The sequence below is a fragment of the Mugil cephalus genome, chromosome 4 (genome assembly GCF_022458985.1).
Source record: "Mugil cephalus isolate CIBA_MC_2020 chromosome 4, CIBA_Mcephalus_1.1, whole genome shotgun sequence".
NCBI lineage: Eukaryota > Metazoa > Chordata > Actinopteri > Mugiliformes > Mugilidae > Mugil > Mugil cephalus.
The window spans coordinates 24,427,889-24,441,181 of NC_061773.1; the positions used below are offsets into that span (position 1 = coordinate 24,427,889).

Consider the following 13,293-nt stretch of genomic DNA (forward strand, 5'->3'; position numbering starts at 1 on the left):
TGTTGCACTTTACCGGCACCTCCTCAACACCTCCAGCTAGGAGAGGCAAATTTTTCCCTGAAGGGTCAGTGCACCCACACTGGAGTTTAGCTCGACATATTTGACTGGAAAGTGTTGCTTCATCGGGACTTGAGTGGTGCCTTCCCTCCTCAGCCACATCTTTCGCTTTTTCCTCTTTCTCTGTTTGAAACGGTCTCCCCACTCAGCCAGTCCCTCTTCCCTCCCAGTAGGCGTTCCTACAACACTGTGAACTCCAATCGCAGGCCAGCCCTTCTCCCCATCCCTTCATGGTCAGCCTGTTGTGTTCACATGTTCTTTTTTCTTTTTTTTTTTTTCCTGCTACCCCTCATTGAGCCACTCAAACCCTGGAGCAGATGGAAAGATTGTACTGGGGGGGAAAGAAGTAAGTGAGCAGCAGAAAGGGAAAGAAGAAGCCATGCAGAGGTTGGGGCAGCCCAGCGACGATGCTTGATGAACTGAACTGAATCTTTTGGCTTTTCGACCGTTCCCCAGAGGGACCAAGGAATCAGACGGGACGCAGAGGGGGAGACGTCAATTTGCTGTCCCAGCTGACGGGCGTGGAGAGAGAAAAAGGAGGACAGAGTTAGAGACGAGGAAAAAAGAGGGGAGTTCTGCAGATGCCAGTTAAAGCGGAGAGGCAGAAGGAGATGCTCGCAGGGACCAGATAGTCCAGAGAACAGTGAGACAAGTCGCAGGTGTGCCCACAAAGATTGCTCAGAGAAAGGGACCAAAGTCCTAAAAGACAAAAAAAAAAAAAAAAAAAGCTGCAAGTCAAGCAAAGCAAGGAGAGAAAAAGAAGCCAAACCAGATATAAAAACAGAGGGACAGCGCTAGAGAAGGATGGCCAATTCAGGTCTCCAGTTGTTGGGTTATTTCCTGGCGTTGGGCGGATGGATTGGAATCATCTCCACCACTGCCTTGCCCCAGTGGAAGCAGTCGTCGTACGCTGGCGACGCCATCATCACGGCCGTGGGTCTCTACGAGGGGCTGTGGATGAGCTGTGCCTCGCAGAGCACAGGGCAGGTGCAGTGCAAGATCTTTGACTCCATGCTCTCGCTGGACAGTAAGTACGACGTTTGAATTTGACTTGACAACCCCCCCCTGATTCTCTAACTTCTAGCAGCTCAGGTCACTTTCCACGTCCACTGTTTAAATTAACTTTTGAGGGATTAGAATAAGACCCAAAGTAAGTTGTTTCTTCTTCAGGGGTCAAATATTTTATGTGGAACCACTGAGTGATATTCACTCAGTGATTTGTGATATGATGGAAATGTACAATTAAAATTCATGCATGCTAATAATCTGCTCTTGATGCATCCCCAGGAAAGGTCTCTCTAACTTAATCGCACTCTCTTTCTGACTTTTCTTCCCTGATTTTAATTCATTCTATTTGATAAGGTGTCTTTCTTGATCCACTTCCCAAATTCAGTCACTACAAATCATCACAACAGTTATTGTAGTTGGCCAACAACAGAAGAGCGACAGCTTCCTCAGCACTAAATGCTATCTGGGACGCATTAACTTCACAAGCAGTAAATCTCACTTAAAATGCTGCCGTTCGCATCTCACGATGACGTTCGGGTTGTTTTGTTAAAACTCTGAAACAACCACGACACGTAATGTGTGAGGATGGGGAGGGGGGCGAGGAATGTGGGGTTCAGACATAAATTAGCTCACATTATGAGTCTCCTGCCATCTCCAATCTGTAAGCTGGTGACTCACAATTAATGGCACAAAGATTATATGAATCCATCCTTCTGCTGCCTGCTTAAATCATCCTATTAGGGATTCTAATGACAGGCCAAGGAGGGGGTGGGCGGTAGTCGCCGGGGACGGGGGTCAGATGGCATTTTTATGAAACAATTTGAGTTTGCTTTAGTGGCACACTCCCCTTGGAACACTTTGCAAACATTTTGGTGTCTTGGTGAGTCATTATATCAACAGATTTTCAGTGTGACCGGGCGCCCCAGCTGATCTCCCATCTTCCCGTCTCCTTTGGTACATTGCAGCGATGAGAACAGAGTATTGTCCTTGTACATGAATAGGGGCTGTTAGGAGAAGAAAAGGCCAGTGTTGAGCCAAAGACCAGAGATATTCCCAGAATGCATTCTGTCCTCCCCACACGCACGCATTGTTCCATTTCGTCCACTATCACACCCCGAGTGTGTGGATTCAGCGTGGAGACAGACACTTAACGGCGTGCTGCTGCGAAGCTGTGACCGAGCATCTTCATTCAGGTGTTCCAGCCAGACAGATCCAATCATGCGTCCAGGCTCTGAGAATTCACAGCGGAGTCTGAATCTTTGATTAAACGCCCCGTCGGGTGTGGGTTTGACGCAGCGTCAAACAAAGTTGTGGAGGAGCTCTTCTCCCCTGGATACGTTAGCAGCGGGAGCAGCATGTGACGGCGGGTCTAATTGTTCACCAGACTGTGCTCTGCTGATGGCGGCTGAAGCCAACGTGGTGGCGCTTCGGGTTTACTGAGCGTTAGGGAGAAGATGGAGGCCGGGGCGACAGGTGACCGAGGAGATTGACATTGCCATCTGTCAGAAGAGGAGAGTGCGGATGGTGGTGCTGAAGGGACAGCTCTTTGCATCCAGAAATGCTGAAGCGCTGAGTGGAAGACACGGCGACCCGCCTCCGTCAATCCGTTCGGTCCCGCTGAATTTTGACATTCCCCCTTTGCTTCAATTACGAGCTTCGGATCAAAACCATATCTGCTCCACCCAATCAATCACGTTGCATAAAAGGATAAGCCCAGTGCTCATCTACATCTGTTTCTTCAATAATTTCTATTAAAATATCAAAACCGCCAACAGTGTCGCACAGTACTCACTGGCTGTCTCCACTGAAAACCTTAAAAATTATTTTTTGAAACTATATTTTTAGCTGGGATCAATACACATTTGATACAGCGCCAAGTATTTACAGCAGCAGCATTCTCTGTGGCACAGAGAAACAAGACGTGTGAAGTTTGTTTGATCAGTTTATTGCTGTTTTTCACAAGATTTGGTCACAATTCGAACCATAGGAAAAGTTAAGTGCTCAGGCTGACTATAGTGGCTTCCTTTGTCACTATCTGCACATACCGGTATGAAGGGCCGGGCTATAAGTGCAGGTGTAAGTGCACCAACACAAAAAACAGCAAAAGTGTGCAAACATTTCTTTATGCTGATTTATTTAAGACACTATACTCGTCTATGCATTACATTCCTTGGCACCAAACCAACCTGATTATATAGACAGAGAAGTCCATATAAGTTCACAATTCACAGCTGTTTTAGTTTCAGAATGTATCTTTACAAGCATCGACCAATAGAAGTAGCGATAGTAAATGGTGTAACATTTTCTTCTTGACTGTACAAAATAATCTGGATAAGACCAATGGGTCCACTTGTGATGGAGCTAATGAAAGGAAAATGATTTAAAATGAAATTCATGCTAAGTGAAGTTTGTGCTTTGAGTGGAGACTACACTGTAAAGGGGCAAACTCTGAGCTGAGCAGTGAGTGGGCAAACAGAAATTACGTATAAAAACAGTCACAAGTGACCTCACAATGGGACCTCACAGCGCCTCCACACACACTCATTGAAAGCTTGTGGCTGGCACTGCCAACCGTAGCAATGGAAAGAGAGGCCTGGCCCGGCCTGCCCCGGCCTGGCCCGGCCTGGCCTGGCCCGGCCCACGGCCACCTCCCTCCCTCCTCCTAGCCTCTCCTTTACCCCAAAAGGCCTCAGGCCACCCGTGTGGTTTGTCAGCGGTGTCGTGGGTGTCATTGAGCCCGTGCACCCCAAGAAGAAAAGAGTGGCTGAAAAACAACAACAGCAATAAAAGAAAAAAGAAAAAGAAAAATCAAACCTCTCTCTGTTGAAGACTCCTCAGATATTCCATCAAAGGGAGCACTGCAGCCATGAATCAGACTTCAAAGATTGTTCCATCCTCTTCTCCCCTCATAAGTCTCTTCAGATCAACTTCTGAAATGCTGCTTCCTTGATGCACCATGAATGATGTTGTGTGTATTTCTGTCACGGTGACAAACGATGACTTTGGCTTCCGTCTCAAGCTGTTGTGCAACGGCTCTTTTTTTTTTTTTTTAAGTGATTCTTTGTAAATTATAGCCTGCTATTCTATTCTGTTCTATTCTGTTCGGTACATTTTGCTCCTCGGAAACAGCAACTTCACAAAACACAAACTCAAGGCTCATTTTCCATCTTGGTTTTCCATATTATTCTATGAATATTAACTGTGGTCCAGTTATATCAAAGTGTGTGGTAAATTACATTTTGAAGCTCTAGAAAGGAACATGTGTGTAGCTTGCATTCAAATGCATAGTTTTTTCACACCTTCTGATTCAGTTCAATGAGAAAGTGTGTCCAAATTAGTAGTCTATCTGTCTATCTGTCTATCTGTCTATCTGTCTATCTATCTATCTATCTATCTATCTATCTATCTATCTATCTATCTATCTATCTATCTATCTATCTATCTATCTATCTAGTAAGCTAGTAAAGAAAGAAATCCCCCTCTCGTACTGTAAACATAGTTGGATCAACTTTACACTGTTATACGTTATTTACTTCAGATTTATAGACTGCAATGAAAAGCTCAGAAAAGCCTAACGACATCAAATAATGGCACCGAACTCTGTAAGTTCATTATTTACCTTTCAGAATCCACTTACTGTGAGATGCAATATGAAGGCTCCAGAAATAAGCTACATTTATATATCTACCTTGAATGAAGATTTATTTGAGAGACGGTTTAATGTTATTATATCTGGTGTGTCTCATTTTGTATATTTTTTTTTTAAAGAAAAGCTTATTGTCAGTCTCTTATTCTGTTTGTGTTTTCAGTTTAATTCTGGTTTAAACTTTGTCATTAAAAACTGCTCTGTGCGACCTTTCTTGTGAGACCCGTCTGAAAAGTCTTTATTTCCATCACCATATTTGACAGCTTTGGCCACATATCAACATCGTGATATCGGAATCCGCATGTTTACTCGCGCTGCTGAAAATAATCCCCTCGTTACTCACTCCATCAGTATTGTGACAGTATTATTGGGCTCTCAGCATTGCTTTCGCGTTTACACGTCTGCGAGCGGCTGTGGTCGGGGGGCCGTCTGATCGCCGTGGCGACGGCCCCGCGAAAACAATCTCGCTTTGTGACAAAGCCACAGTAATCCCACTGTGCGAAACATGTAAAGCGGGGCCCTCCTACAGCCGCTCTCTGCGCCAGAGAGTTTCATCTGTGCCCGTTTCCACCTACAGCTGCCGGGGCCCGTGCCAATATTGTGCCTTGTACATATGTGTGTGTAAATATGTGTAAATATGTTCCTCCCACTGAGTTATGTGTGAGCTAAGGCCTGTGTGGGCAGCGCAATAGATTTTCGAGAAGGCAAAACCACAATGGAATGATGTGGAGAATATTTGGAGGATCATTTAAGGTCCAAAGACTTGGACAAGAAATCACCTCTGGAGATGATAAAAAAAAAAAAAAAAAAAAAGAAGCTGCAATTACCCTACTCTGGAAAGTAGGACAGTGGTGGAGTGTCCGCTAATCATATTTCTTTCATAAATGCATGTGGTCCCATCAATCCTGCATAGCATGTGTAGCTTGATTCCCTTATAATTATCACTTTTATGTTCAGAAATACTTGCGTTTTAATCCAAGTGTTGGACTGAAAGACTCTTTGTTTCCTCATCCTGTCATCACATTCACTCTCCCCCCCTCCATTTGCATTTCATATCTTCTTTTGTATCATCCACTGTCCTTTGCTTCCCCTGCGGTCGCCGCCTCATCCTTTCTTCTTCTTTATCTAGTCCACATCCAGACATGCCGGGCCCTCATGGTGGTGTCAGTTCTGCTGGGTTTTATCGGCATCATCGTCAGCGTGGTGGGCATGAAGTGCACCAAGGTGGGAGATAACAACCCAACCACAAAGACTCGCATCGCTGTGACCGGAGGAGCTCTCTTCCTGCTCGCAGGTGTGATTTCTGTCTCCTAATGCTTAGTTTTCTTCTAATTTTCAAGTGTGTGCGTAATCTCCTCTCAATCAGTGCATTTAGCAAGAGTGGTCTGGCAATTTTCTAGCCTGAATATCTCACTTGGGGTCTCCTGGGTAATTAAGAGTCTTCACTGTAAACAGGAAGTGGTCATTTTAGAGGCTTGAGCCGCCGACCTCAGACATAAACACAGAACCCCACCAATTCATTTGTGTGTTGCTTAAGCTACGATGTTTGCAGGCTTATTAAGTATGGAGAATGATCTTTCTGTCACTCCACAGGTCTGTGCACACTGGTGTCTGTGTCCTGGTATGCCACTCAGGTGTCCTATCAGTTCTTCAACCCAAATACGCCACCCAACGCCAGGTATGTAGAGCATGGAACGAATACCAACGGTTGTGCCAATGGTGCCTAAAGTCTTAAGTTTCTTAAAGTCTTTAAGAAGCCGCATACAAATGACTACTTTCACAATATGCCCACTGTCCCCAAAAACTACCCAATCAGGCATATTAAACAAACAACAGAGGAGAGAAAATAATTTAGAATTTTTTTGGTCCATCAGTTAAAAGACGATAAGGATTTGGGAAAAGAGAAACAAGATTAAAATAAAAAAAAACAACACATCCTCTCAGTTCTCCCTTGGCCCTGCTTTCATTCCGGTTTAGTTTCCTTATATTGTTTGTTGTTTATTTGACAACTGCAGCCATTAAAGACAAATTATAACCGTGGCTCAGACTCACAAAACATGACTTCCTCGTCCGAAGTTTAGCATTAGCTGCTCAGCTTTCCTGATGAACACAACCAGCTTTATTTGATATATTTTCCAAATTATAGCTAATTAAAATGAGCTTGAATTAGTTTAGCACTGACTATGTGCTTCAAATTATGTATCATTAGTTGGTTCAGTTCAGAGTCAGTTGCTAATTTTAAATGAGAAGTGTGTGTTCACCATCATTTGCAAATGGTTCCAATTATATCAGATTAAAATGATCTAACGCTAACTGCTAAGAGTTGTTATTATACCTCACAAATATCTGTTGTTGGCTAGTAAAAAGAAAATAGCTGTAATTGCTAAGAATACACCTGATAAATATGTCCAGTCATAGTTTTTTTTCATGTTATGTCTTTAAAAATGGGACAGACAATGACTACATTTAGCTGCTACCAGCTAATGTGAGACATTTTTGGAGAAGGACCATGGACAGGTGTAGTTATTCATTTCTTAATTATAAATGATAAAATAGTTTTAGTTATTAACACTAAATTTTTATAGTAATTGATTATGGATACTAAAAATTATTAGCATTAGCTGCTCACACTTTCTGATAAACATGCTTGAGAACTGTGTGTTCACCATCATTTCCAAATGGTTCCAATTATATCAGATTAAAATGAGTTAACTGCTAAGAGTTGGTAATTATAGCTCACAAATATCTGTTGCTGGCTGTTAAAAAAAAAAAAAAAGCTTTAATTGCTAACGATAAACCTGATAAATACGACCAGTCACAGTTTCTAGCAGATTATAGCTTTAAAAACTTTAGCTGCTACCAGCTAATATCAGAAAGTTTTGGAGAATTTCATTTCTTAATTTTAAATGATGAACTAGCTTTAGTTATTACCACTTAATCATTATGATAATTTATTAGCTGCAAAGCACACTTTAAAAAACACTCACAACCACAAACAACATAAAAACCGAGCCCATGGTGCAATTAGATTCTGCAGCCAGCAAAGAGCAACAAGAACTAGTTGAAGCTAGCTGAACTGACGTCAGTAAGACCTCAGACACAAAGCCTCTGTACCTGTTGATAACTTCTCCTATTTTTCCCCGTACAGGTATGAGTTCGGCTCCGCCCTGTTCGTGGGCTGGGCGGCGGCCAGCCTCACGGTCCTGGGTGGCTCCTTGCTGTGCTGCTCCTGCTCCAAAGACGACATGCGAGGGCAGCAATACTACCGCCAATCACAGCCTTCCACAGCCAGGGAGTACGTGTAAACCCCACCCCTCTTCCAGCAGTCACCCAATCAGAGAGCAGAGGACACGCTGGGCACCACCCTCCCCCTCCCCTCCTCCCACAACTCCACCCCCCTCTTTGCCCAAACAATACAATTACGCTTGCTAAAACAAAACAAAAAAGACTATCACGCATAAACATGTATACACTCATATAATAGAGCTCGCACACTTCATATGCAGAAACATACCCCATACAGTGTTATTCACCAGTAGGACGTGTTATTTTTGCTAAGATGCTAAGAGAGCTACATATGTGAAGTATTTGCATGCATGTGAATGGAAATTTTTCATGTGCCTTAATGTCTTAATTATTTAATGTACTCTATATCAGACATGGATAGAAACGTAAAACTGCACTTAAATAAGTTGTTCAGACAAGCAACTTTACCATGGAGCTAAAAAAAAAACAAACCTCTTACTGGCATGTCCTACGCTTTTCTGGTTGGAGCTGCATTAGCGCTTTGGCCTCCATGTTTCTTTGTGTATTCATACTCCACTGGTGCAGTCAGGTTTGTTCAAGGACAAGCAGAAACCGCCAAGCAAACCAGGAAAGATTACAGCTACCTTTTTTTTGCGTTGGCAAAATTAAATTATCTCTAAATGTTTCAGAACGCAACACCAAAGCATTTAGATTTACTGTGAAGGAATATAAATCAGACAGAGAGCGGTTTGGTCTTGGTTTAGTCTTTTAGTGGTAAAATTTATGTACAGCGACTCAACACTGGAATCAGACTATAAAATACTCACGAGTAGCTCTGCGGCTACGTCGCCGATGGCAAACAATTATATCAACCAGAATGACTGACAGGTGTTGCTCAGTGTTCTGTGTAGTGAGGGGCTTCGGCTTCGGGGCTTCGGCCATTTTGTAACAGCTGAGCAACTTCCTCGCTTTGTCCTGGTTTACACACCAAAACACCTGATAAGATAAGAGCTGCACACGTGGACACAATCTCAGCTGCAGGGGTGGAGGTGAATTATTAGCTGAAGGTGTCTGTTTATCCTTTTTAATGAGCGTGCATGCTGTTGATTATCTGTTTTTTTTGTAATACCCAGCGCTAAAGAGAAAGTGGAGCTTCTCATCGACACATATCATAACGCTTCATTTACTAACACCATCATTCCAGATTCATACACTCCCTCGTCTCGTAATCTCTTGTATAACCAAACCAACGTCGAAGATTTAAGCTATTTCACAGACCTCTGATCAAAGTAGAATCTTACTGGGAGTCACAAGCTACTATATGAGACGCTGGCGCATAAGCTAACACGAGGTCTAAAGCACGGCTAATAAAGCAGCAACGTAGAAAACATAACTTTAACTTAAACACAGTAGACGCCATTTGATTGTTCAGTGGCAACAAGTGCTTTGCAAACCGGCGCCTGCTCCACGCAGACTGAAGTACAATGGATACGTGCAGCTAACCCCACATTAGAGCCTGTAAAACTCAACTGCACAGCTAAATTGGCTCTTGAGTTCCCCCCTCTTGATGCTCCCCCATCACTTGTGCCCTCATTTGTGTTTCTGAAAGAGCTGTTCCATCACTGTTCCAGATAATAAAGCCATTAACTTTTCTCAGAATAGGTCCCAGTCGCGCGATTTTCCGGCCATACAGTCTCTCTTCTTGGAAGACACTTGTTTGTGGAGAGCTTTATTATTGCGGAGGATTGGTGGGGGGGAGGTTTTTAGGTCTATAGGAAATTCTCTCCCCACCTCCGCCTCCCCTTTAAATAAAGAGGGATGTCAAGCGCCACTGGTCTGCCAGTAGCAGCTGCGCTTTGAATAGGGACTGCTCAGCAACAAGTATGAAAAACTACCTGTAAAGCTGCGTCCAAAGATAAGCAAACACGTACTTGAAGGAATGATTTGACATTTGAGGAAATACAAGCGAAATGCAGTTGCTAAAGCAAAAACTCATATAAATGAAGTTTAAAAGTGCAGACAGATTTGTGTAAACTGTGGACAGAGATGGACTAGCTGCTTCCAAACTTTATGCTAAGCTAACCTATGACACCGGTCAAACGTTTTAGAGCAGTATCCTCTGGTGTAGTTGGTCAGAGCTTAATCCTACAGCAAGATAATGACCCAAAAACTTTAGTCCAAGCTCTACCAGAACTACCTCAGGATGAAAACAAGATGGAAAGCTTGAAAACATGGAGTGGACCATGGCCCAGTCTCTAGACTTTAACCCCATGGAGCTGATTTGTGATGAAATGGACAGAAAAGTAAAGAGTACAACACATTTATGGGAACTTCTGCAACAAAATTGGAAAAAATATTTCCATTTTTGGAAAGAATGAAGAGTGTTTACATGTTAAATCATGTTACTTTGATAAGTCCAAAGTTTAGAATGTATTTTAGGTTATATATTGATATTTTTTTTTTATCTTCAGTTGATTATTTGGTAAAATGAGACATTAAACTGCATACACTTCAATTAAAAAAAAAGACAGAAATAACAGAGTGATCTAAAACTTTTGACCGGTGGCATCAATTCATCATCTAACTTTTGCATGAAAAGGTTCACACAAACATCAAACAACAACAATTCGTTTTTTTTTTAATCTTAATTTTATTCGTCATTCCATCAGGACCAGTCTCTAACCTGTTGAGTCTTAGCCAGCTGACATGTAGCATCACTCCTCACCCTTTTCTGCTAACGCCCTAATCGCCGTGGCAACCTGAGAGGTCGTGATGTGTCTCTGATGTCCCCTCCTGTTGTGTCTTATCCTGTTCTTCTTCTTCTTCTTCCTCTGACTGTCTTCTTCTCTCCTCTAATTCAGGGCAGAGTTGTTGAGTGAAACTAGTTTCCCTGACTGATCAGCCCCCGCCTTTTTATCGAGGACTTATCCGACTGTCCAACCACTGTCTCCCCCCCTCCCCTTCTTCTTTTTTTCCCCCCCTTTTGACCTCAAATCTGGACCTCTCGTAGTAGACGATTCCCCCTGTTTCTCAGTACTACATCTGCACCTTATCATTTTTTGTTTTAATGGGAACCAAGATCTACTGTGCTCTCCCATTGTCGCTCACCGTCTGAGCCTATTCTCTAAATACGGACTCATAAAAGATATGCGACCAGACCTTTTCTCTAAGAAATGGGGCGTCGACCCTCTACTACACCTCCCTCACCCCCCTGCACTCCTCCTCCTCCTACCCCACCGCTTCTGTCCAGTTATCGGCTGAAAGTTAACAATGAGTTGAAACAGGTTGTGGGGGTTTTGTCGCGCTGATTTTTATGTTTTTCCACTTATATCCTATGACCTCTGGGTGTTTTTGTTAATGTGCCTCTTGGGGGTTTATTTTGTTCACTGTGACTGTACTTTAACTGAAACGTGTCTTTTTTTCCCTTTTGAATTGCAGACCAAATGTTAAAAGTACCCCACCAGAGAAAAGGGAGCAGTACTTGTAGTTTGGGAGAGTCTTCTGGCCTTGCCATGGTTTTAGGTTCTGTCAACAGACAAAACCCTCTCACTGAGGAATTCAAAACAGACAAGACGGAATGAGCAGCAGCTTTTCGAGCGTCAACATAAATTAGAGTCTTTGATGAAATTAACTTTGTTAAATTAGTTTGTCGAGGTTTCATGAATTAGATGTTTTTTTTTCTGGGGGTGGGGGGGTTGTGATTGATAAAGATGATATCCTTGTCTTGTCTGTGTTGTTGACTTTGGGAGAGAGTCATTCAGGGTATGTTTTCTATAACATGTTAAAATTGCCCAGGTGTATATACCACCTACTCTGTTTTTTCTTCTTCCTCTTTTTTTTTTTTTTTTTTGTACTACATATATAATGTTTTACTACAGTGCCTTATAACACATGTTTGTGCACATGGAGGTTTTTCACCACGAGGATTCCTTAAAGTCTTCCATCCCGCCTGAGGGATGCACATCCACAGCCTCTCTGTATTTTCTACTTGTTGGATTTCTGAAAATGAATGTGAAGCTACTTTACAGCACCATTTATGAAACAACAACAACAACAACAACAACAACACATGCACGTAATAGGTCTTGTACTTAATGCCTTATGCCACTGTTTGTAAGAAGCTGTGTGCCCACTTCCACGTAGCCTGGATTGAGGATATACCGAGTACGTTCCTTTTGTTTTGTTAAGTGCCTATATGATTTTGTGTGAATGACGGAGTCGTTGTATTGTTGACTCTGAAGGATGTACTGTACTGTGTGCTGTCTCCTGTACTAAGGAACCCCAGTTTGCTGAGAGTTCAAATTCCCTTCTGATGCCTGTGTTTATTTACCATGCCATTCCTTTCTCTAATATTTACCTCCTCCATTGTTGTGTATCATCTCATTTACAGTATACCCCCATGTCTGTTTCTTTTAGGATGAAGTAAACAGAAACATAAAAATGAATGTGGCTATGACTTAGTGCTTTATCAGCTGTTGTTTTACTTTTCGCCCTTCACTGATTTCCCTTCGCCCCCTCCTCCCCTCCCAACCCGTCCCTCTGTTCCAGCTCAAAACCTTCTTTTTTTTTGCACCCTGTTGTTCAATAATTGCAGGGGTGGAATTCCACTTCTGCTCTACTGGACTGTGGCACATTCTCAGAGGTGGACTCGCAAAGTTAACTCAAAACCGGCAGCAACGCTCCACTTTTCTGTTTTTGTTAGTCTGAACTAGACTTTACATCACAGCTGTTGAAAATAGTTTTAAACTGAATCCCAAAAGGCTACCAACATGCACACATAAGCATTATGCTTGCTCTAAAGCAGGGGCAAAGGAAATATAAATAAATATACATTATTATTATCATTTTGCATTCAGTATTAAGCTATTCAGATCATACACACGTCCAAATATTGATTGATTTATTTTTTTATTTCAAACATGTGGCCAACTGCCGTAAACCTAAAGAAAGGAAAGGATACATTTTTTATTTTTCTTTAATGTTCATTTTGGACAAAATTTAATTGAAAAAAAAAAAAAGCCTAACCAAGCTAATATGAGATTTGAGTTTCACAAGCCAGCTCATTAGGAGGAGTTTCCTGAGGTTAGATGTTTTTAACCAAATCGCCGGACGATAAAAACGATATTGGAAAATTTAACAAAATCCCTGCTGATTAAAAGATTTATTGTTTCCACAGTCCACATTTATACAGTATCTCCACATGGTCATTATATTATGGCATTTAGAGACATTTGATCAGTAATAAGTAATGAATAAGGTCCAAAAGAGGGACAGACTACTGCTATGACTGTTACGGTCAATACAGTGTTGACCCGCCAATCCTCCACACAAACATT

General features: G+C 42.3%; 1 protein-coding gene across 2 annotated transcripts; it reads left to right on the forward strand.

The window, feature by feature from the left end:
* Window positions 1-334: 334 nt before the first annotated feature.
* On the forward strand, window positions 335-12,400 carry cldn19 (claudin 19). 2 transcript variants are annotated; one of them, XM_047583053.1, is made up of 5 exons: window positions 335-1,084; window positions 5,841-6,005; window positions 6,305-6,389; window positions 7,860-8,006; window positions 10,819-12,400. In XM_047583053.1, exons 1-5 carry the CDS (start codon window positions 862-864, stop codon window positions 10,853-10,855), a joined length of 657 nt encoding a protein of 218 aa, XP_047439009.1. In that variant the 5' UTR covers window positions 335-861; the 3' UTR covers window positions 10,856-12,400. The 2 variants fall into 2 exon arrangements, with proteins under 2 accessions (XP_047439009.1, XP_047439008.1); XM_047583052.1 differs by having other exon boundaries at window positions 337-1,084; window positions 11,396-12,400.
* Window positions 12,401-13,293: the final 893 nt, after the last annotated feature.